Here is a 21,752-nt window from a genome sequence, read left to right as displayed (position 1 = left end):
TGGAGTAATGGGCTACTTACAGGATGTATAGTCCTAGTCCTGTGTTGTTGTATAGGTGGAGTAATGGGCTACTTACAGGATGTATAGTCCTAGTCCTGTGTTGTTGTATAGGTGGAGTAATGGGCTACTTACAGGATGTATAGTCCTAGTCCTGTGTTGTTGTATAGGTGGAGTAATGGGCTACTTACAGGATGTATAGTCCTAGTCCTGTGTTGTTGTATAGGTGGAGTAATGGGCTTAGTCCTGTGTTGTTGTATAGGTGGAGTAATGGGCTACTTACAGGATGTATAGTCCTAGTCCTGTGTTGTTAGGTGGAGTAATGGGCTGGGATGTAATCCTAGTCCTGTGTTGTTGTATAGGTGGAGTAATGGGCTACTTACAGGATGTATAGTCCTAGTCCTGTGTTGTTGTATAGGTGGAGTAATGGGCTACTTACAGGATGTATAGTCCTAGTCCTGTGTTGTTGTATAGGTGGAGTAATGGGCTACTTACAGGATGTATAGTCCTAGTCCTGTGTTGTTGTATAGGTGGAGTAATGGGCTGGATGTAAGTCCTGTGTTGTTGTATAGGTGGAGTAATGGGCTACTTACAGGATGTATAGTCCTAGTCCTGTGTTGTTGTATAGGTGGAGTAATGGGCTACTTACAGGATGTATAGTCCTAGTCCTGTGTTGTTGGGCTATAGGATGGAGTAATGGGCTACTTACAGGATGTATAGTCCTAGTCCTGTGTTGTTGTATAGGTGGAGTAATGGGCTACTTACAGGATGTATAGTCCTAGTCCTGTGTTGTTGTATAGGTGGAGTAATGGGCTACTTACAGGATGTATAGTCCTAGTCCTGTGTTGTTGTATAGGTGGAGTAATGGGCCTAGTCCTGTGTTGTTGTACTTACAGGATGTATAGTCCTAGTCCTGTGTTGTTGTATAGGTGGAGTAATGGGCTACTTACAGGATGTATAGTCCTAGTCCTGTGTTGTTGTATAGGTGGAGTAATGGGCTACTTACAGGATGTATAGTCCTAGTCCTGTGTTGTATAGGTGGAGTAATGGGCTACTTACAGGATGTATAGTCCTAGTCCTGTGTTGTTGTATAGGTGGAGTAATGGGCTACTTACAGGATGTATAGTCCTAGTCCTGTGTTGTTGTATAGGTGGAGTAATGGGCTACTTACAGGATGTATAGTCCTAGTCCTGTGTTGTTGTATAGGTGGAGTAATGGGCTACTTACAGGATGTATAGTCCTAGTCCTGTGTTGTTGTATAGGTGGAGTAATGGGCTACTTACAGGATGTATAGTCCTAGTCCTGTGTTGTTGTATAGGTGGAGTAATGGGCTACTTACAGGATGTATAGTCCTAGTCCTGTGTTGTTGTATAGGTGGAGTAATGGGCTACTTACAGGATGTATAGTCCTAGTCCTGTGTTGTTGTATAGGTGGAGTAATGGGCTACTTACAGGATGTATAGTCCTAGTCCTGTGTTGTTGTATAGGTGGAGTAATGGGCTACTTACAGGATGTATAGTCCTAGTCCTGTGTTGTTGTATAGGTGGAGTAATGGGCTACTTACAGGATGTATAGTCCTAGTCCTGTGTTGTTGTATAGGTGGAGTAATGGGCTACTTATAGGATGGTATAGTCCTAGTCCTGTGTTGTTGTATAGGTGGAGTAATGGGCTACTGTATAGTCCTAGTCCTGATGGTGGAGTAATGTCCAGGATGTAGTCCTGTCCTGTGTTGTTGTATAGGTGGAGTAATGGGCTACTTACAGGATGTATAGTCCTAGTCCTGTGTTGTTGTATAGGTGGAGTAATGGGCTACTTACAGGATGTATAGTCCTAGTCCTGTGTTGTTGTATAGGTGGAGTAATGGGCTACTTACAGGATGTATAGTCCTAGTCCTGTGTTGTTGTATAGGTGGAGTAATGGGCTACTTACAGGATGTATAGTCCTAGTCCTGTGTTGTTGTATAGGTGGAGTAATGGGCTACTTACAGGATGTATAGTCCTAGTCCTGTGTTGTTGTAGTCCTAGTCCTGTGTTGTTGTATAGGTGGAGTAATGGGCTACTTACAGGATGTATAGTCCTAGTCCTGTGTTGTTGTATAGGTGGAGTAATGGGCTACTTACAGGATGTATAGTCCTAGTCCTGTGTTGTTGTATAGGTGGAGTAATGGGCTACTTACAGGATGTATAGTCCTAGTCCTGTGTTGTTGTATAGGTGGAGTAATGGGCTACTTACAGGATGTATAGTCCTAGTCCTGTGTTGTTGTATAGGTGGAGTAATGGGCTACTTACAGGATGTATAGTCCTAGTCCTGTGTTGTTGTATAGGTGGAGTAATGGGCTACTTACAGGATGTATAGTCCTAGTCCTGTGTTGTTGTATAGGTGGAGTAATGGGCTATTACAGGATGTATAGTCCTAGTCCTGTGTTGTTGTATAGGTGGATAATGGGCTACTTACAGGATGTATAGTCCTAGTCCTGTGTTGTTGTATAGGTGGAGTAATGGGCTACTTACAGGATGTATAGTCCTAGTCCTGTGTTGTTGTATAGGTGGAGTAATGGGCTACTTACAGGATGTATAGTCCTAGTCCTGTGTTGTTGTATAGGTGGAGTAATGGGCTACTTACAGGATGTATAGTCCTAGTCCTGTGTTGTTGTATAGGTGGAGTAATGGGCTACTTACAGGATGTATAGTCCTAGTCCTGTGTTGTTGTATAGGTGGAGTAATGGGCTACTTACAGGATGTATAGTCCTAGTCCTGTGTTGTTGTATAGGTGGAGTAATGGGCTACTTACAGGATGTATAGTCCTAGTCCTGTGTTGTTGTGGATAGGGCTGGAGTAATCCTAGTCCTGGCTACTTACAGGATGTATAGTCCTAGTCCTGTGTTGTTGTATAGGTGGAGTAATGGGCTACTTACAGGATGTATAGTCCTAGTCCTGTGTTGTTGTATAGGTGGAGTAATGGGCTACTTACAGGATGTATAGTCCTAGTCCTGTGTTGTTGTATAGGTGGAGTAATGGGCTACTTACAGGATGTATAGTCCTAGTCCTGTGTTGTTGTATAGGTGGAGTAATGGGCTACTTACAGGATGTATAGTCCTAGTCCTGTGTTGTTGTATAGGTGGAGTAATGGGCTACTTACAGGATGTATAGTCCTAGTCCTGTGTTGTTGTATAGGTGGAGTAATGGGCTACTTACAGGATGTATAGTCCTAGTCCTGTGTTGTTGTATAGGTGGAGTAATGGGCTACTTACAGGATGTATAGTCCTAGTCCTGTGTTGTTGTATAGGTGGAGTAATGGGCTACTTACAGGATGTATAGTCCTAGTCCTGTGTTGTTGTATAGGTGGAGTAATGGGCTACTTACAGGATGTATAGTCCTAGTCCTGTGTTGTTGTATAGGTGGAGTAATGGGCTACTTACAGGATGTATAGTCCTAGTCCTGTGTTGTTGTATAGGTGGAGTAATGGGCTACTTACAGGATGTATAGTCCTAGTCCTGTGTTGTTGTATAGGTGGAGTAATGGGCTACTTACAGGATGTATAGTCCTAGTCCTGTGTTGTTGTATAGGTGGAGTAATGGGCTACTTACAGGATGTATAGTCCTAGTCCTGTGTTGTTGTATAGGTGGAGTAATGGGCTACTTACAGGATGTATAGTCCTAGTCCTGTGTTGTTGTATAGGTGGAGTAATGGGCTACTTACAGGATGTATAGTCCTAGTCCTGTGTTGTTGTATAGGTGGAGTAATGGGCTACTTACAGGATGTATAGTCCTAGTCCTGTGTTGTTGTATAGGTGGAGTAATGGGCTACTTACAGGATGTATAGTCCTAGTCCTGTGTTGTTGTATAGGTGGAGTAATGGGCTACTTACAGGATGTATAGTCCTAGTCCTGTGTTGTTGTATAGGTGGAATGGGCTAATGTATAGTCCTAGTCCTGTGTTGTTGTATAGGTGGAGTAATTACAGGATGTATAGTCCTAGTCCTGTGTTGTTGTATAGGTGGAGTAATGGGCTACTTACAGGATGTATAGTCCTAGTCCTGTGTTGTTGTATAGGTGGAGTAATGGGCTACTTACAGGATGTATAGTCCTAGTCCTGTGTTGTTGTATAGGTGGAGTAATGGGCTACTTACAGGATGTATAGTCCTAGTCCTGTGTTGTTGTATAGGTGGAGTAATGGGCTACTTGTATAGTCAGGATGTATAGTCTAGTCCTGTGTTGTTGTATAGGTGGAGTAATGGGCTACTTACAGGATGTATAGTCCTAGTCCTGTGTTGTTGTATAGGTGGAGTAATGGGCTACTTACAGGATGTATAGTCCTAGTCCTGTGTTGTTGTATAGGTGGAGTAATGGGCTACTTACAGGATGTATAGTAGTCCTAGTCCTGTGTTGTTGTATAGGTGGAGTAATGGGCTACTTACAGGATGTATAGTCCTAGTCCTGTGTTGTTGTATAGGTGGAGTAATGGGCTACTTACAGGATGTATAGTCCTAGTCCTGTGTTGTTGTATAGGTGGAGTAATGGGCTACTTACAGTCCTGTGTGTATAGGTGGAGTAATGGGCCTGTATAGTCCTAGTCCTGTGTTGTATAGGTGGAGTAATGGGCTACTTACAGGATGTATAGTCCTAGTCCTGTGTTGTTGTATAGGTGGAGTAATGGGCTACTTACAGGATGTATAGTCCTAGTCCTGTGTTGTTGTATAGGTGGAGTAATGGGCTACTGGATGTATAGTCCTGTCCTGTGTTGTTGTATAGGTGGAGTAATGGGCTACTTACAGGATGTATAGTCCTAGTCCTGTGTTGTTGTATAGGTGGAGTAATGGGCTACTTACAGGATGTATAGTCCTAGTCCTGTGTTGTTGTATAGGTGGAGTAATGGGCTACTTACAGGATGTATAGTCCTAGTCCTGTGTTGTTGTATAGGTGGAGTAATGGGCTACTTACAGGATGTATAGTCCTATGTGTTGTTGTATAGGTGGAGTAATGGGCTACTAGTCCTGTGTTGTTGTATAGGTGGAGTAATGGGCTACTTACAGGATGTATAGTCCTAGTCCTGTGTTGTTGTATAGGTGGAGTAATGGGCTACTTACAGGATGTATAGTCCTAGTCCTGTGTTGTTGTATAGGTGGAGTAATGGGCTACTTACAGGATGTATAGTCCTAGTCCTGTGTTGTTGTATAGGTGGAGTAATGGGCTACTTACAGGATGTATAGTCCTAGTCCTGTGTTGTTGTATAGGTGGAGTAATGGGCTACTTACAGGATGTATAGTCCTAGTCCTGTGTTGTTGTATAGGTGGAGTAATGGGCTACTTACAGGATGTATAGTCCTAGTCCTGTGTTGTTGTATAGGTGGAGTAATGGGCTACTTACAGGATGTATAGTCCTAGTCCTGTGTTGTTGTATAGGTGGAGTAATGGGCTACTTACAGGATGTATAGTCCTAGTCCTGTGTTGTTGTATAGGTGGAGTAATGGGCTACTTACAGGATGTATAGTCCTAGTCCTGTGTTGTTGGTGGAGTATAGGTGGAGTAAGGTGGAGTAATGGGCTACTTACAGGATGTATAGTCCTAGTCCTGTGTTGTTGTATAGGTGGAGTAATGGGCTACTTACAGGATGTATAGTCCTAGTCCTGTGTTGTAGGTGGAGTAATGGGCTACTACAGGATGGTCCTAGTCCTGTGTTGTTGTAATGGGGGCTACTTACAGGATGTATAGTCCTAGTCCTGTGTTGTTGTATAGGTGGAGTAATGGGCTACTTACAGGATGTATAGTCCTAGTCCTGTGTTGTTGTATAGGTGGAGTAATGGGCTACTTACAGGATGTATAGTCCTAGTCCTGTGTTGTTGTATAGGTGGAGTAATGGGCTACTTATAGTCAGTCCTGTGTTGTATAGGTGGATAGGGCTCCTGTATAGTCCTGTCCTGTGTTGTTGTATAGGTGGAGTAATGGGCTACTTACAGGATGTATAGTCCTAGTCCTGTGTTGTTGTATAGGTGGAGTAATGGGCTACCAGGATGTATAGTCCTAGTCCTGTGTTGTATAGGTGGAGTAATGGGCTACTTACAGGATGTATAGTCCTAGTCCTGTGTTGTTGTATAGGTGGAGTAATGGGCTACTTACAGGATGTATAGTCCTAGTCCTGTGTTGTTGTATAGGTGGAGTAATGGGCTACTTACAGGATGTATAGTCCTAGTCCTGTGTTGTTGTATAGGTGGAGTAATGGGCTACTTACAGGATGTATAGTCCTAGTCCTGTGTTGTTGTATAGGTGGAGTAATGGGCTACTTACAGGATGTATAGTCCTAGTCCTGTGTTGTTGTATAGGTGGAGTAATGGGCTACTTACAGGATGTATAGTCCTAGTCCTGTGTTGTTGTATAGGTGGAGTAATGGGCTACTTACAGGATGTATAGTCCTAGTCCTGTGTTGTTGTATAGGTGGAGTAATGGGCTACTTACAGGATGTATAGTCCTAGTCCTGTGTTGTTGTATAGGTGGAGTAATGGGCTACTTACAGGATGTATAGTCCTAGTCCTGTGTTGTTGTATAGGTGGAGTAATGGGCTACTTACAGGATGTATAGTCCTAGTCCTGTGTTGTTGTATAGGTGGAGTAATGGGCTACTTACAGGATGTATAGTCCTAGTCCTGTGTTGTTGTATAGGTGGAGTAATGGGCTACTTACAGGATGTATAGTCCTAGTCCTGTGTTGTTGTATAGGTGGAGTAATGGGCTACTTACAGGATGTATAGTCCTAGTCCTGTGTTGTTGTATAGGTGGAGTAATGGGCTACTTACAGGATGTATAGTCCTAGTCCTGTGTTGTTGTATAGGTGGAGTAATGGGCTACTTACAGGATGTATAGTCCTAGTCCTGTGTTGTTGTATAGGTGGAGTAATGGGCTACTTACAGGATGTATAGTCCTAGTCCTGTGTTGTTGTATAGGTGGAGTAATGGGCTACTTACAGGATGTATAGTCCTAGTCCTGTGTTGTTGTATAGGTGGAGTAATGGGCTACTTACAGGATGTATAGTCCTAGTCCTGTGTTGTTGTATAGGTGGAGTAATGGGCCTTACAGGATGTATAGTCCTGTCCTGTGTTGTATAGGTGGAGTAATGGGCTACTTACAGGATGTATAGTCCTAGTCCTGTGTTGTTGTATAGGTGGAGTAATGGGCTACTTACAGGATGTATAGTCCTAGTCCTGTGTTGTTGTATAGGTGGAGTAATGGGCTACTTACAGGATGTATAGTCCTAGTCCTGTGTTGTATAGGTGGAGTAATGGGCTACTTACAGGATGTATAGTCCTAGTCCTGTGTTGTTGTATAGGTGGAGTAATGGGCTACTTACAGGATGTATAGTCCTAGTCCTGTGTTGTTGTATAGGTGGAGTAATGGGCTACTTACAGGATGTATAGTCCTAGTCCTGTGTTGTTGTATAGGTGGAGTAATGGGCTACTTACAGGATGTATAGTCCTAGTCCTGTGTTGTTGTATAGGTGGAGTAATGGGCTACTTACAGGATGTATAGTCCTAGTCCTGTGTTGTTGTATAGGTGGAGTAATGGGCTACTTACAGGATGTATAGTCCTAGTCCTGTGTTGTTGTATAGGTGGAGTAATGGGCTACTTGTATACAGTCCTGATGGTGGATAGTCCTGTAGTCCTGTGTTGTTGTATAGGTGGAGTAATGGGCTACTTACAGGATGTATAGTCCTAGTCCTGTGTTGTTGTATAGGTGGAGTAATGGGCTACTTACAGGATGTATAGTCCTAGTCCTGTGTTGTTGTATAGGTGGAGTAATGGGCTACTTACAGGATGTATAGTCCTAGTCCTGTGTTGTTGTATAGGTGGAGTAATGGGCTACTTACAGGATGTATAGTCCTAGTCCTGTGTTGTATAGGTGGAGTAATGGGCTACTTACAGGATGTATAGTCCTAGTCCTGTGTTGTTGTATAGGTGGAGTAATGGGCTACTTACAGGATGTATAGTCCTAGTCCTGTGTTGTTGTATAGGTGGAGTAATGGGCTACTTACAGGATGTATAGTCCTAGTCCTGTGTTGTTGTATAGGTGGAGTAATGGGCTACTTACAGGATGTATAGTCCTAGTCCTGTGTTGTTGTATAGGTGGAGTAATGGGCTACTTACAGGATGTATAGTCCTAGTCCTGTGTTGTTGTATAGGTGGAGTAATGGGTATAGTCTACTTACAGGATGTATAGTCCTAGTCCTGTGTTGTTGTATAGGTGGAGTAATGGGCTACTTACAGGATGTATAGTCCTAGTCCTGTGTTGTTGTAGGTGGAGTAATGGGCTACTTACAGGATGTATAGTCCTAGGTGGAGTAATGGTCCTGCTACTTACAGGATGTATAGTCCTAGTCCTGTGTTGTTGTATAGGTGGAGTAATGGGCTACTTACAGGATGTATAGTCCTAGTCCTGTGTTGTTGTATAGGTGGAGTAATGGGCTACTTACAGGATGTATAGTCCTAGTCCTGTGTTGTTGTATAGGTGGAGTAATGGGCTACTTACAGGATGTATAGTCCTAGTCCTGTGTTGTTGTATAGGTGGAGTAATGGGCTACTTACAGGATGTATAGTCCTAGTCCTGTGTTGTTGTATAGGTGGAGTAATGGGCTACTTACAGGATGTATAGTCCTAGTCCTGTGTTGTTGTATAGGTGGAGTAATGGGCTACTTACAGGATGTATAGTCCTAGTCCTGTGTTGTTGTATAGGTGGAGTAATGGGCTACTTACAGGATGTATAGTCCTAGTCCTGTGTTGTTGTATAGGTGGAGTAATGGGCTGGATGTATAGTCCTAGTCCTGTGTTGTTGTATAGGTGGAGTAATGGGCTACTTACAGGATGTATAGTCCTGTGTTGTTGTATAGGTGGAGTAATGGGCCTGGATGTTGTCCTAGTCCTGTGTTGTTGTATAGGTGGAGTAATGGGCTACTTACAGGATGTATAGTCCTAGTCCTGTGTTGTTGTATAGGTGGAGTAATGGGCTACTTACAGGATGTATAGTCCTAGTCCTGTGTTGTTGTATAGGTGGAGTAATGGGCTACTTACAGGATGTATAGTCCTAGTCCTGTGTTGTTGTATAGGTGGAGTAATGGGCTACTTACAGGATGTATAGTCCTAGTCCTGTGTTGTTGTATAGGTGGAGTAATGGGCTACTTACAGGATGTATAGTCCTAGTCCTGTGTTGTTGTATAGGTGGAGTAATGGGCTACTTACAGGATGTATAGTCCTAGTCCTGTGTTGTTAGGTGGATAGGGCTACTTACAGGATGTATAGTCCTAGTCCTGTGTTGTTGTATAGGTGGAGTAATGGGCTACTTACAGGATGTATAGTCCTAGTCCTGTGTTGTTGTATAGGTGGAGTAATGGGCTACTTACAGGATGTATAGTCCTAGTCCTGTGTTGTTGTATAGGTGGAGTAATGGGCTACTTACAGGATGTATAGTCCTAGTCCTGTGTTGTTGTATAGGTGGAGTAATGGGCTACTTACAGGATGTATAGTCCTAGTCCTGTGTTGTTGTATAGGTGGAGTAATGGGCTACTTACAGGATGTATAGTCCTAGTCCTGTGTTGTTGTATAGGTGGAGTAATGGGCTACTTACAGGATGTATAGTCCTAGTCCTGTGTTGTTGTAGGTGGAGTAATGGGCTGGATGTATAGTCCTAGTCCTGTGTTGTTGTATAGGTGGAGTAATGGGCTACTTACAGGATGTATAGTCCTAGTCCTGTGTTGTTGTATAGGTGGTGGATGTATATCCTAGTCCTGGTTGTTGTATAGGTGGAGTAATGGGCTACTTACAGGATGTATAGTCCTAGTCCTGTGTTGTTGTATAGGTGGAGTAATGGGCTACTTACAGGATGTATAGTCCTAGTCCTGTGTTGTTGTATAGGTGGAGTAATGGGCTACTTACAGGATGTATAGTCCTAGTCCTGTGTTGTATAGGTGGAGTAATGGGCTACTTACAGGATGTATAGTCCTAGTCCTGTGTTGTTGTATAGGTGGAGTAATGGGCTACTTACAGGATGTATAGTCCTAGTCCTGTGTTGTTGTGGTGGAGTAATGGGCTGGATGTATAGTCCTAGTCCTGTGTTGTTGTATAGGTGGAGTAATGGGCTACTTACAGGATGTATAGTCCTAGTCCTGTGTTGTTGTATAGGTGGAGTAATGGGCTACTTACAGGATGTATAGTCCTAGTCCTGTGTTGTTGTATAGGTGGAGTAATGGGCTACTTACAGGATGTATAGTCCTAGTCCTGTGTTGTTGTATAGGTGGAGTAATGGGCTACTTACAGGATGTATAGTCCTAGTCCTGTGTTGTTGTATAGGTGGAGTAATGGGCTACTTACAGGATGTATCCTAGTCCTAGTCCTGTGTTGTTGTCCTGTAGGTGGAGGTAATGGGCTACTTACAGGATGTATAGTCCTAGTCCTGTGTTGTTGGTGGATAGGTGGGAGTAATCCTAGTCCTGTGCTACTTACAGGATGTATAGTCCTAGTCCTGTGTTGTTGTATAGGTGGAGTAATGGGCTACTTACAGGATGTATAGTCCTAGTCCTGTGTTGTTGTATAGGTGGAGTAATGGGCTACTTACAGGATGTATAGTCCTAGTCCTGTGTTGTTGTATAGGTGGAGTAATGGGCTACTTACAGGATGTATAGTCCTAGTCCTGTGTTGTTGTATAGGTGGAGTAATGGGCTACTTACAGGATGTATAGTCCTAGTCCTGTGTTGTTGTATAGGTGGAGTAATGGGCTACTTACAGGATGTATAGTCCTAGTCCTGTGTTGTTGTATAGGTGGAGTAATGGGCTACTTATGTATAGTCAGGATGTATAGTCCTAGTCCTGTGTTGTTGTATAGGTGGAGTAATGGGCTACTTACAGGATGTATAGTCCTAGTCCTGTGTTGTTGTATAGGTGGAGTAATGGGCTACTTAGGATGTATAGTCCTAGTCCTGTGTTGTTGTAGGATGGGCTACTAGGATGTATAGTCCTAGTCCTGTGTTGTTGTATAGGTGGAGTAATGGGCTACTTACAGGATGTATAGTCCTAGTCCTGTGTTGTTGTATAGGTGGAGTAATGGGCTACTTACAGGATGTATAGTCCTAGTCCTGTGTTGTTGTATAGGTGGAGTAATGGGCTACTTACAGGATGTATAGTCCTAGTCCTGTGTTGTTGTGTTATTGTATAGGTGGAGTAATGGGCTACTTACAGGATGTATAGTCCTAGTCCTGTGTTGTTGTATAGGTGGAGTAATGGGCTACTTACAGGATGTATAGTCCTAGTCCTGTGTTGTTGTATAGGTGGAGTAATGGGCTACTTACAGGATGTATAGTCCTAGTCCTGTGTTGTTGTATAGGTGGAGTAATGGGCTACTTACAGGATGTATAGTCCTAGTCCTGTGTTGTTGTATAGGTGGAGTAATGGGCTACTTACAGGATGTATAGTCCTAGTCCTGTGTTGTTGTATAGGTGGAGTAATGGGCTACTTACAGGATGTATAGTCCTAGTCCTGTGTTGTTGTATAGGTGGAGTAATGGGCTACTTACAGGATGTATAGTCCTAGTCCTGTGTTGTTGTATAGGTGGAGTAATGGGCTACTTACAGGATGTATAGTCCTAGTCCTGTGTTGTTGTATAGGTGGAGTAATGGGCTACTTACAGGATGTATAGTCCTAGTCCTGTGTTGTATAGGTGGAGTAATGGTGGGATGTATAGTCCTAGTCCTGTGTTGTTGTATAGGTGGAGTAATGGGCTACTAAGGATGTATAGTCCTAGTCCTGTGTTGTTGTATAGGTGGAGTAATGGGCTATAGGATGTATAGTCCTAGTCCTGTGTTGTTGTATAGGTGGAGTAATGGGCTACTTACAGGATGTATAGTCCTAGTCCTGTGTTGTTGTATAGGTGGAGTAATGGGCTACTTACAGGATGTATAGTCCTAGTCCTGTGTTGTTGTATAGGTGGAGTAATGGGCTACTTACAGGATGTATAGTCCTAGTCCTGTGTTGTTGTATAGGTGGAGTAATGGGCTACTTACAGGATGTATAGTCCTAGTCCTGTGTTGTTGTATAGGTGGAGTAATGGGCTACTTACAGGATGTATAGTCCTAGTCCTGTGTTGTAAATGGGCTACTTACAGGATGTATAGTCCTAGTCCTGTGTTGTTGTATAGGTGGAGTAATGGGCTACTTACAGGATGTATAGTCCTAGTCCTGTGTTGTTGTATAGGTGGAGTAATGGGCTACTTACAGGATGTATAGTCCTAGTCCTGTGTTGTATAGGTGGAGTAATGGGCTACTTACAGGATGTATAGTCCTAGTCCTGTGTTGTTGTATAGGTGGAGTAATGGGCTACTTACAGGATGTATAGTCCTAGTCCTGTGTTGTTGTATAGGTGGAGTAATGGGCTACTTACAGGATGTATAGTCCTAGTCCTGTGTTGTTGTATAGGTGGAGTAATGGGCTACTTACAGGATGTATAGTCCTAGTCCTGTGTTGTTGTATAGGTGGAGTAATGGGCTACTTACAGGATGTATAGTCCTAGTCCTGTGTTGTTGTATAGGTGGAGTAATGGGCTACTTACAGGATGTATAGTCCTAGTCCTGTGTTGTTGTATAGGTGGAGTAATGGGCTACTTACAGGATGTATAGTCCTAGTCCTGTGTTGTTGTATAGGTGGAGTAATGGGCTACTTACAGGATGTATAGTCCTAGTCCTGTGTTGTTGTATAGGTGGAGTAATGGGCTACTTACAGGATGTATAGTCCTAGTCCTGTGTTGTTGTATAGGTGGAGTAATGGGCTACTTACAGGATGTATAGTCCTAGTCCTGTGTTGTTGTATAGGTGGAGTAATGGGCTACTTACAGGATGTATAGTCCTAGTCCTGTGTTGTTGTATAGGTGGTTGTAATGGGCTGGGCTACTTACAGGATGTATAGTCCTAGTCCTGTGTTGTTGTATAGGTGGAGTAATGGGCTACTTACAGGATGTATAGTCCTAGTCCTGTGTTGTTGTATAGGTGGAGTAATGGGCTACTTACAGGATGTATAGTCCTAGTCCTGTGTTGTTGTATAGGTGGAGTAATGGGCTACTTACAGGATGTATAGTCCTAGTCCTGTGTTGTTGTATAGGTGGAGTAATGGGCTACTTACAGGATGTATAGTCCTAGTCCTGTGTTGTTGTATAGGTGGAGTAATGGGCTACTTACAGGATGTATAGTCCTAGTCCTGTGTTGTTGTATAGGTGGAGTAATGGGCTACTTACAGGATGTATAGTCCTAGTCCTGTGTTGTTGTATAGGTGGAGTAATGTATAGGATGTATAGTCCTAGTCCTGTGTTGTTGTAATGGAGTAATGGGCTACAGGATGTATAGTCCTAGTCCTGTGTTGTTGTATAGGTGGAGTAATGGGCTACTTACAGGATGTATAGTCCTAGTCCTGTGTTGTTGTATAGGTGGAGTAATGGGCTACTTACAGGATGTATAGTCCTAGTCCTGTGTTGTATAGGTGGAGTAATGGGCTACTAGGATGTATAGTCCTAGTCCTGTGTTGTTGTATAGGTGGAGTAATGGGCTACTTACAGGATGTATAGTCCTAGTCCTGTGTTGTTGTATAGGTGGAGTAATGGGCTACTTACAGGATGTATAGTCCTAGTCCTGTGTTGTTGTATAGGTGGAGTAATGGGCTACTTACAGGATGTATAGTCCTAGTCCTGTGTTGTTGTATAGGTGGAGTAATGGGCTACTTACAGGATGTATAGTCCTAGTCCTGTGTTGTTGTATAGGTGGAATGTAATGGGCTACTTATACAGGATGTATAGTCCTAGTCCTGTGTTGTTGTATAGGTGGAGTAATGGGCTACTTACAGGATGTATCCTGTGTTGTTGTAGGTCCTAGGGCTCTTACAGGATGTATAGTCCTAGTCCTGTTGTATAGGTGGAGTAATGGGCTACTTACAGGATGTATAGTCCTAGTCCTGTGTTGTTGTATAGGTGGAGTAATGGGCTACTTACAGGATGTATAGTCCTAGTCCTGTGTTGTTGTATAGGTGGAGTAATGGGCTACTTACAGGATGTATAGTCCTAGTCCTGTGTTGTTGTATAGGTGGAGTAATGGGCTACTTACAGGATGTATAGTCCTAGTCCTGTGTTGTTGTATAGGTGGAGTAATGGGCTACTTACAGGATGTATAGTCCTAGTCCTGTGTTGTTGTATAGGTGGAGTAATGGGCTACTTACAGGATGTATAGTCCTAGTCCTGTGTTGTTGTATAGGTGGAGTAATGGGCTACTTACAGGATGTATAGTCCTAGTCCTGTGTTGTTGTATAGGTGGAGTAATGGGCTATAGGATGTATAGTCCTAGTCCTGTGTTGTTGTATAGGTGGAGTAATGGGCTACTTACAGGATGTATAGTCCTAGTCCTGTGTTGTTGTATAGGTGGAGTAATGGGCTACTTACAGGATGTATAGTCCTAGTCCTGTGTTGTTGTATAGGATGGTCCTAGTCCTGTGTTGTTGTATAGGTGGGGGCTACTTACAGGATGTATAGTCCTAGTCCTGATAGGTGGAGTAATGGGCTATAGGATGTCCTAGTCCTGTGTTGTTGTATAGGTGGAGTAATGGGCTACTTACAGGATGTATAGTCCTAGTCCTGTGTTGTTGTATAGGTGGAGTAATGGGCTACTTACAGGATGTATAGTCCTAGTCCTGTGTTGTTGTATAGGTGGAGTAATGGGCTACTTACAGGATGTATAGTCCTAGTCCTGTGTTGTTGTATAGGTGGAGTAATGGGCTACTTACAGGATGTATAGTCCTAGTCCTGTGTTGTTGTATAGGTGGAGTAATGGGCTACTTACAGGATGTATAGTCCTAGTCCTGTGTTGTTGTATAGGTGGAGTAATGGGCTACTTACAGGATGTATAGTCCTAGTCCTGTGTTGTTGTATAGGTGGAGTATTGGGCTACTTACAGGATGTATAGTCCTAGTCCTGTGTTGTTGTATAGGTGGAGTAATGGGCTACTTACAGGATGTATAGTCCTAGTCCTGTGTTGTTGTATAGGTGGAGTAATGGGCTACTTACAGGATGTATAGTCCTAGTCCTGTGTTGTTGTATAGGTGGAGTAATGGGCTACTTACAGGATGTATAGTCCTAGTCCTGTGTTGTTGTATAGGTGGAGTAATGGGCTACTTACAGGATGTATAGTCCTAGTCCTGTGTTGTTGTATAGGTGGAGTAATGGGCTACTTACAGGATGTATAGTCCTAGTCCTGTGTTGTGGTATAGGTGGAGTAATGGGCTACTTACAGGATGTATAGTCCTAGTCCTGTGTTGTATAGGTGGAGTAATGGGCTACTTACAGGATGTATAGTCCTAGTCCTGTGTTGTTGTATAGGTGGAGTAATGGGCTACTTACAGGATGTATAGTCCTAGTCCTGTGTTGTTGTATAGGTGGAGTAATGGGCTACTTACAGGATGTATAGTCCTAGTCCTGTGTTGTTGTATAGGTGGAGTAATGGGCTACTTACAGGATGTATAGTCCTAGTCCTGTGTTGTTGTATAGGTGGAGTAATGGGCTACTTTGCATTTATTCCTCTAGGTACACATCTGGAACAGCATGAAAACCCTTTTTTATCTTGTTTCAAACCACTTAGAAATGCTTTGCCCAATGTCACACTGGCCTCATTATTAAATAGAAAGAAGATAGAAAGAGTTGTGCGCATGCGTTTGTGTAATGTGTGTGTGTGTGTGTATCCGCTTGGTCACGGTGGTTGAGCACTCTGATTAATGCTTACAGACAGACAACAGATGGGGGAGAGAGGTGAGATATGAGGGGAGAGAGGATATAGATGGTTGAGGACAGGGAGTTGGAGAGAGATATGAGGAGTGGGAGAGAGAGATGAGGAATGGGAGAGAGGGAGAAACAGAAGCAAGGAGAGAGAGAGAGAGGGAGAGAGAGAGAGAGAGAGAGAGAGAGAGAGAGAGAGAGAGAGAGAGAGAGAGAGAGAGAGAGAGAGAGAGAGAGAGAGACAGAGAGAGAGGGACGGCTTGATGGACAGAGAAAGCAGTGTAAATCCATCCTAACCCTGTGGTTTTGTTAAGGTTGTGTTGTGGCTGTGTTTTAACCATGTTGTTGTGTTGCGGTCTAGGTTCCACCATGACTACAGGGTTGCGGTCAATATAAATGACTACCTCGACATCTACTGTCCATTCTACACCAACGGCCCTCCGGCTCACGGTCGAATGGAACGCTATATCCTGTTCATGGTCAACCATGAGGGGTACACTTCCTGTCAACACAGGATGAGGGGGTTCAAACGCTGGGAGTGCAACCGTCCTACCGGTCCTGACGGTCCCCTGCGCTTCTCAGAAAAGTTCCAGCTGTTTACGCCTTTCTCCCTGGGCTTCGAGTTCAGGCCAGGACACGAATATTACTATATCTGTGCGTAATATGTCATACCACTACAATATAACTAATATGTGAGCAATATCTTTTACTACAGTACTACTACTATATATTTGAGTAATATCTTGTACTACTACAGTACTACCACTATAAATAGGAGAAATATGTCATACTACTGCAGTACTACCACTATACATGTGAGTAATATCTTGTAATATCTTGTACTACTACAGTAATATATTGTACTTCTACAGTACTACTACTATAAATGTGAGTAATATATTATACTACTACAGTACTACTACTATAAATGTGAGTAAAATCTTGTACTACTACAGTACTACCACTATAAATGTGAGTAATATCTTGTACTACTACAGTACTACTACTATAAATGTGAGAAATATGTCGTAGTACTGCAGTACAACAACAACATATTATGGGGTGAGTCGAAACGTCCATTTAAGTCAAATTTGACATGAATGCATGACGAAGTACAATTTTTTACTTCAATGTAAGTTAGGATTTACTCCTCTTACTGCTACAGTACAACTACTAGTATATGTATTACTACTGCTATGAGGAGAGAGAGAAGAGGAGGAACGAGAGAAAGGTAGAGGGAGGGAGGGCAGAGGAAGGGTCGTGGTTATTTCCTCTGAGTAGCAGATTTTTATGATGTTGCTCTGAGGTCAGACTTGGCTCTTCTTATCCTCTCACTGTGTGTGTGTGTGTGTGTGTGTGTGTGTGTGTGTGTGTGTGTGTGTGTGTGTGTGTGTGTGTGTGTGTGTGTGTGTGTGTGTGTGTCTCCCTTTGTGTGTATCTCCCTTTCAACCTCATGGACACCAGATGTAGTGGGATCACCCAGGTCTAACCTGGACCCCATTCACAGTGGCGTAATCGACATAGCAAACTACAAACTATCTCCATCTCATTTTCTTTCCCTCCCTCTTTCTCTCTGTCAGCATCTCCTCATCCCAACCATGTAGGGAGGCCGTGTCTGAGGCTGAAGGTGTATGTCAGACCCCCAGGTAAGTCACGCTCTAACTACACACACACACATACACACAAACACACAAAGAGAAGACAGGACAGTAGAAAGACAGAAATCCTCTCCTTCAAGTTCCTAATAGAGACATGACCCATCTCCTTTAAATGTAGTTCCTAATAGAGACAGAACTCCTCTCCTTCAAATGTAGTTCCTAATAGAGACATAACTCATCTCCTTTAAATTTAGTTCCTAATAGAGACAGAACTCCTCTCCTTTAAATGTAGTTCCTAATAGAGACATGACCCCTCTCCTTTAAATGTAGTTCCTAATAGAGACATGAGTCCTCTCCTTTAAATGTTGTTCCTAGAGACATGACTCCTCTCCTTTCAATGTAGTTCCTAATAGAGACATGAGTCCTCTCCTTTAAATGTAGTTCCTAATAGAGACATGACTCCTCTCCTTTAAATGTAGTTCCTAATAGACATGAGTCTTCTCCTTTAAATGTAGTTCCTAATAGAGACATGACTCCTCTCATTTAAATGTAGTTCCTAATAGAGACATGAGTCCTCTCCTTTAAATGTAGTTCCTAATAGAGACATGACTCCTCTCCTTTCAATGTAGTTCCGAATAGAGACATGACTCCTCTCCTTTAAATGTAATTCCTAATAGAGACATGACTCCTCTCCTTTAAATGTAGTTCCTAATAGAGACATGAGTCCTCTCCTTTAAATGTAGTTCCTAATAGAGACATAACTCCTCTCCTTTAAATGTAGTTCCTAATAGAGACATGACTCCTCTCCTCTGTAATTACAAATTTTTTCTGACTGACAGAGAAACCTCATCTTCGTCTAAAGACTCTACAATTATCACTGTGACTGTGTGTGTGTGTGTGTGTGTGTGTGTGTGTGTGTGTGTGTGTGTGTGTGTGTGTGTGTGTGTGTGTGTGTGTGTGTGTGTGTGTGTGTGTGTGTGTGTGTGTGTGTGTGTGTGTGTGTGTGTGTGTGTGCGTGCGTGTGTGTGTGTGTGTGTGTGTGTGTGTGTGTGTGTGCGTAACTGTATTAAACTGTAATTAGGTTGCTTAAACCCCCTGCTGAGCTCTTGGCGACATTAGTCTCCCCTCTCTTTCTCCTCTACACTCTTTCTCTCATTCTCTTTCTCTCTTGCTGAATCTGGAACTCCAGCACTTTCTTCTTATTATTCCTGTTATTTTCTGTCTATTTTAGTCATTTTCTCTCCATTCTGTTGTTCTCTCTCTCCAATCAGTTGGTTGATTAGATTTCTTTCACTCTACTTTCAAATGCTTCTATCATTTTCTCTCCACTTTCAGATTGTTCTGGCCTTCTCTTTCTCTCTGTTCTATTCTGTCCTTATCTCTCCTTTCAGATGTTTTCTGTCCTCTCTGCCCCTCTCTGTTCTGTCATTTTCTTTCTCTCTGTCTGTTCAGACTTCAGTGTTTTCGCTCTCTGTTGAGTCATGCTGTCATTCTCTCTGCCTGTTCCAGGCAGTTCAGGGTTTGACTCTCCAGAGCCCTTTCTGACTGATGGAGCTGCAGACTGGAGCCCAGAGTCCCTGCTAGCCCCAGCCCTAATACCCAGCCTGGCCTCACTGCTACTGGGCTTCCTCTCATCGCTGTGACCCCCCCTCCACTGGAGCAAGACCTAGACCAGTCTTTGCTGGAAGACTGCCTGTAGGACTGGCTTGCTGTCCCTCAAACTCCCACACGCTCAGGGAGAAACTCTCTTTCAGTCCTGGATTAAAACCCACTGTGGGTCCCCAGGACAAGCATTTACAGCTCCTGGGTTAATTCATGGATGAAGAGCCCCTAGTCTAAACTTAACCCTAACCCCCCTGGGGTGTCTGAAGAGACATGGATGGGGGGTGGTGGTAGTTAGCTGGACACACACATGCATGACCACTGTGAATCTGGACTGAACTGATGGTTTCTGTTATGTTTACATGATCACATATAATTTAACTGAAGATGGTTCCACTTGATGTCATGGTTATATTTGAAATGGACAGTTAATTAGACTTCCAAAGTGCAGATTCTGATCTGACACTCAGAAGCCTTCTGATGGACATAGTTACTACTGCAACCCCCAGCCCATAGAGGGAAGAGGAGAAGGAGGGGGAGAGGGAAACAGGCAGTGTGAGAGAGAAATAAACAAAGAAAAGGAGAGAGAAAGAAAGAGAGTCTCGGGACCGAGACTTCTTTAAGAGACTTTAATGTCGGGAAGAGAACATAATGAGAAGGCACTGTGTTCACACACACACAAACAAACAAGAACACTGACACGTTTCTACCCTGTTTCATCTTATTTTTGTTCCGTTTAAAAGCACCATCAAATATTCATGAGAGAGAGAGAGAGAGAGAGAGAGAGAGAGAGAGAGAGAGAGAGCGAGCGACAGACAGAGACAGAGAGAGAGAGAGAGAGAGTGAGCGACAGAGAGACAGAGAGAGAGAGAGAGAGAGAGAGAGAGAGAAAGGAAAGTTTGGTCCTTGCTTTATTCTCCAACCCTAAAACGGTTGATGATGACTCAATATTCTGTTCCTCTGATGTTGCGTGTCTTAGTGTGTGTAATCCGCCGGTAGTTGGTTCTATCATGTACAGCATTTACGCTAAGGCGATCCCTGCCATGGTTTAATGTATAAAAGGTTTCCTTCACGTCTCCATCTCATGAGTTTGTCTCCTGTTCTGATCTGTTGTTTTTGTCAAGATGATGAGAGACAGGAGAGAAACACACCAATAAAGGTTGTTTTGTCTACAAAGTGACTGTCAGTGATTATTGTCTTCTATACAGTAACACAGGAATAGTTGCTATTTCTTGGTTGAAACCATTGCCCTCTGCTGGCCAGTGAGTGTCACAGATTTATATCTAAATTCAGGGGGAAACCCAAGTTATTTGTAATGGGGAGGGAAAGCCAGTTTTCTGTAAAAACATGTTTTTGTTTAATTAATGGCTTTCCAATTCGTCACTTTCACTGAAAAAACTATGAGAGAGAAAAATGTAAAATGTAAAATGAACAGCAACAAAACTGTCATGCACAGACCTACACTATGGCCTGAAGTATGTCTTGGCTTGGGAAAACTCCTAGCCTTAGGTCATACTACAAAACGTACAGTTTTATGAACCAGAATGCTAACTTATGGCACTTCGAGGTGTCTCTTGAGGTCCTGGATCTCTCTCTCCATGTGGTAGATATCATCAGACAGCTGCCTGTGGCAGGACTGGGCCTTCATTAGTTGGCAGTGGAGACGCTTCACGATGGCATCGTACCGTCTGTTCTGGATCTGAGAACAACACACGTGGGTTTTAAACAGATATTGTACTTTTTGATTTTTGTTGACATTGTCCTGCATTTCTTTCCTTTTTGTATGTGCAACACTTTGAGCTGCATGTTCGAAAGGTACCAGATAAATAGTTATTCTTATTATGAATACTGTACATGGTGGGTCTTTATATAACATTAACTGTCTGGAGTGAGTTATTTTCTGTTGGATTAGAGGACAAAGGGGGTAAGTGAGCATCAGACAATAGGGATTCACTACCGTACCTCAATATGCTTCTTGATCAGTGTGTGACTCTCAAACTCCTTCAGGATGAGCTCTCTTCTCTCAGTCACCATCTTCCTCCAGGCTGAGATCTGCCACCTCATGTCATCCATCTCTTTCTGTCAAGAGATTGCAGTTTTACTACTGATTCACGATAACAACATGCGAACAGTGGAGAAGACAGGGATCACAGGACAAAATTAACTGTTTTTTTAACGTATCACATATGACTGTAATCTGTAAACATCTACACTGGTTCCTCAGCTGCTCTGACCTGTACCTGCTTCACAGCGTTCCCCTCTGGGTTCTCCAGGTCGGCCCACAGCTTCTCTCTCCTCTCTGTGAGCACTCTGACCAGAGCCCTCTTCTCCACTAGCTCCCTGTGAGCCCTCGTCTGGCTCTCCGCTTGCAAGACGGCTGTCCGGTGGCCCTCCATCTTGTTCCGGTAGGTGTTGTAACCGGCCAGCATGCGGCTGGAGTTGTCCTCATCTTCCTCGATCAGCAGTCGGAGCTCTGTGTTTTCGTTGTAGACGGTGATGGAACGCAAGCCCAGGTTTTGCAACGGTGGCTGCAGTTGTTCCATCTCACCCTCCAGGATGAGAATCTGCCTCACGTTGGATTTTAACTCCACTTCAGCTTCTTTGCCTTTCTCCTCAATGTCTGATAGTATGGCCTGGTAGCAGATGAAAACAACATTGCTTTACACTGAGTGTTAAAACAAATGTTCCGATATTAATGTTGCATGGAAAATGTATATAATGCAAGCAGCAACAATTACAGTGTTCCTGGAGTTTTAAAATGTTACTGGTCAGTGTGTTAGCAGGTA

The 21,752-nt window shown here is 43.2% G+C and overlaps 2 protein-coding genes across 2 annotated transcripts; one reads left to right on the top strand and one right to left on the bottom strand.

Moving 5' to 3' along the window:
- Positions 1 to 16,052: 16,052 nt before the first annotated feature.
- Positions 16,053 to 20,140, top strand: LOC135543027 (ephrin-A2-like). The gene is made up of 3 exons (XM_064970129.1): positions 16,053 to 16,420; positions 17,347 to 17,412; positions 18,874 to 20,140. Exons 1-3 carry the CDS (start codon positions 16,222 to 16,224, stop codon positions 19,005 to 19,007), a joined length of 399 nt encoding a protein of 132 aa, XP_064826201.1. The 5' UTR covers positions 16,053 to 16,221; the 3' UTR covers positions 19,008 to 20,140.
- Positions 20,141 to 20,518: 378 nt separating this feature from the next.
- On the bottom strand, positions 20,519 to 21,509 carry LOC135543067 (coiled-coil domain-containing protein 122-like). The gene is made up of 3 exons (XM_064970163.1): positions 21,201 to 21,509; positions 20,929 to 21,045; positions 20,519 to 20,665 (listed from the first exon to the last, which is right to left on the bottom strand). The coding sequence occupies exons 1-3, from the start codon at positions 21,507 to 21,509 to the stop codon at positions 20,519 to 20,521; spliced, it is 573 nt and encodes a 190-aa protein (XP_064826235.1).
- Between the last annotated feature and the right edge of the window lie 243 nt (positions 21,510 to 21,752).

Source organism: Oncorhynchus masou, chromosome 7 (genome assembly GCF_036934945.1).
Source record: "Oncorhynchus masou masou isolate Uvic2021 chromosome 7, UVic_Omas_1.1, whole genome shotgun sequence".
Lineage (NCBI taxonomy): Eukaryota > Metazoa > Chordata > Actinopteri > Salmoniformes > Salmonidae > Oncorhynchus > Oncorhynchus masou.
The sequence above is the reverse complement of the archived record's forward strand: the minus strand, read 5'-3'. Positions and strand labels throughout refer to the sequence as shown.

What these genes read in the sequence shown, in the direction of transcription:
- LOC135543027 (XM_064970129.1), top strand. Translation starts at nt 16,222, where the DNA reads ATGGAACGCTATATCCTGTTCATGGTCAACCATGAGGGGTACACTTCC. An exon ending in ACACGAATATTACTATATCT is followed by an intron (nt 16,421 to 17,346) that starts GTGCGTAATATG and finishes TCTCTCTGTCAG; the next exon opens with CATCTCCTCATCCCAACCAT. An exon ending in GGTGTATGTCAGACCCCCAG is followed by an intron (nt 17,413 to 18,873) that starts GTAAGTCACGCT and finishes TGCCTGTTCCAG; the next exon opens with GCAGTTCAGGGTTTGACTCT.
- LOC135543067 (XM_064970163.1), bottom strand. Translation starts at nt 21,509, where the DNA reads ATGGAACAACTGCAGCCACCGTTGCAAAACCTGGGCTTGCGTTCCATC. An exon ending in ACGCTGTGAAGCAGGTACAG is followed by an intron (nt 21,046 to 21,200) that starts GTCAGAGCAGCT and finishes ATCTCTTGACAG; the next exon opens with AAAGAGATGGATGACATGAG. An exon ending in TGATCAAGAAGCATATTGAG is followed by an intron (nt 20,666 to 20,928) that starts GTACGGTAGTGA and finishes TGTTGTTCTCAG; the next exon opens with ATCCAGAACAGACGGTACGA.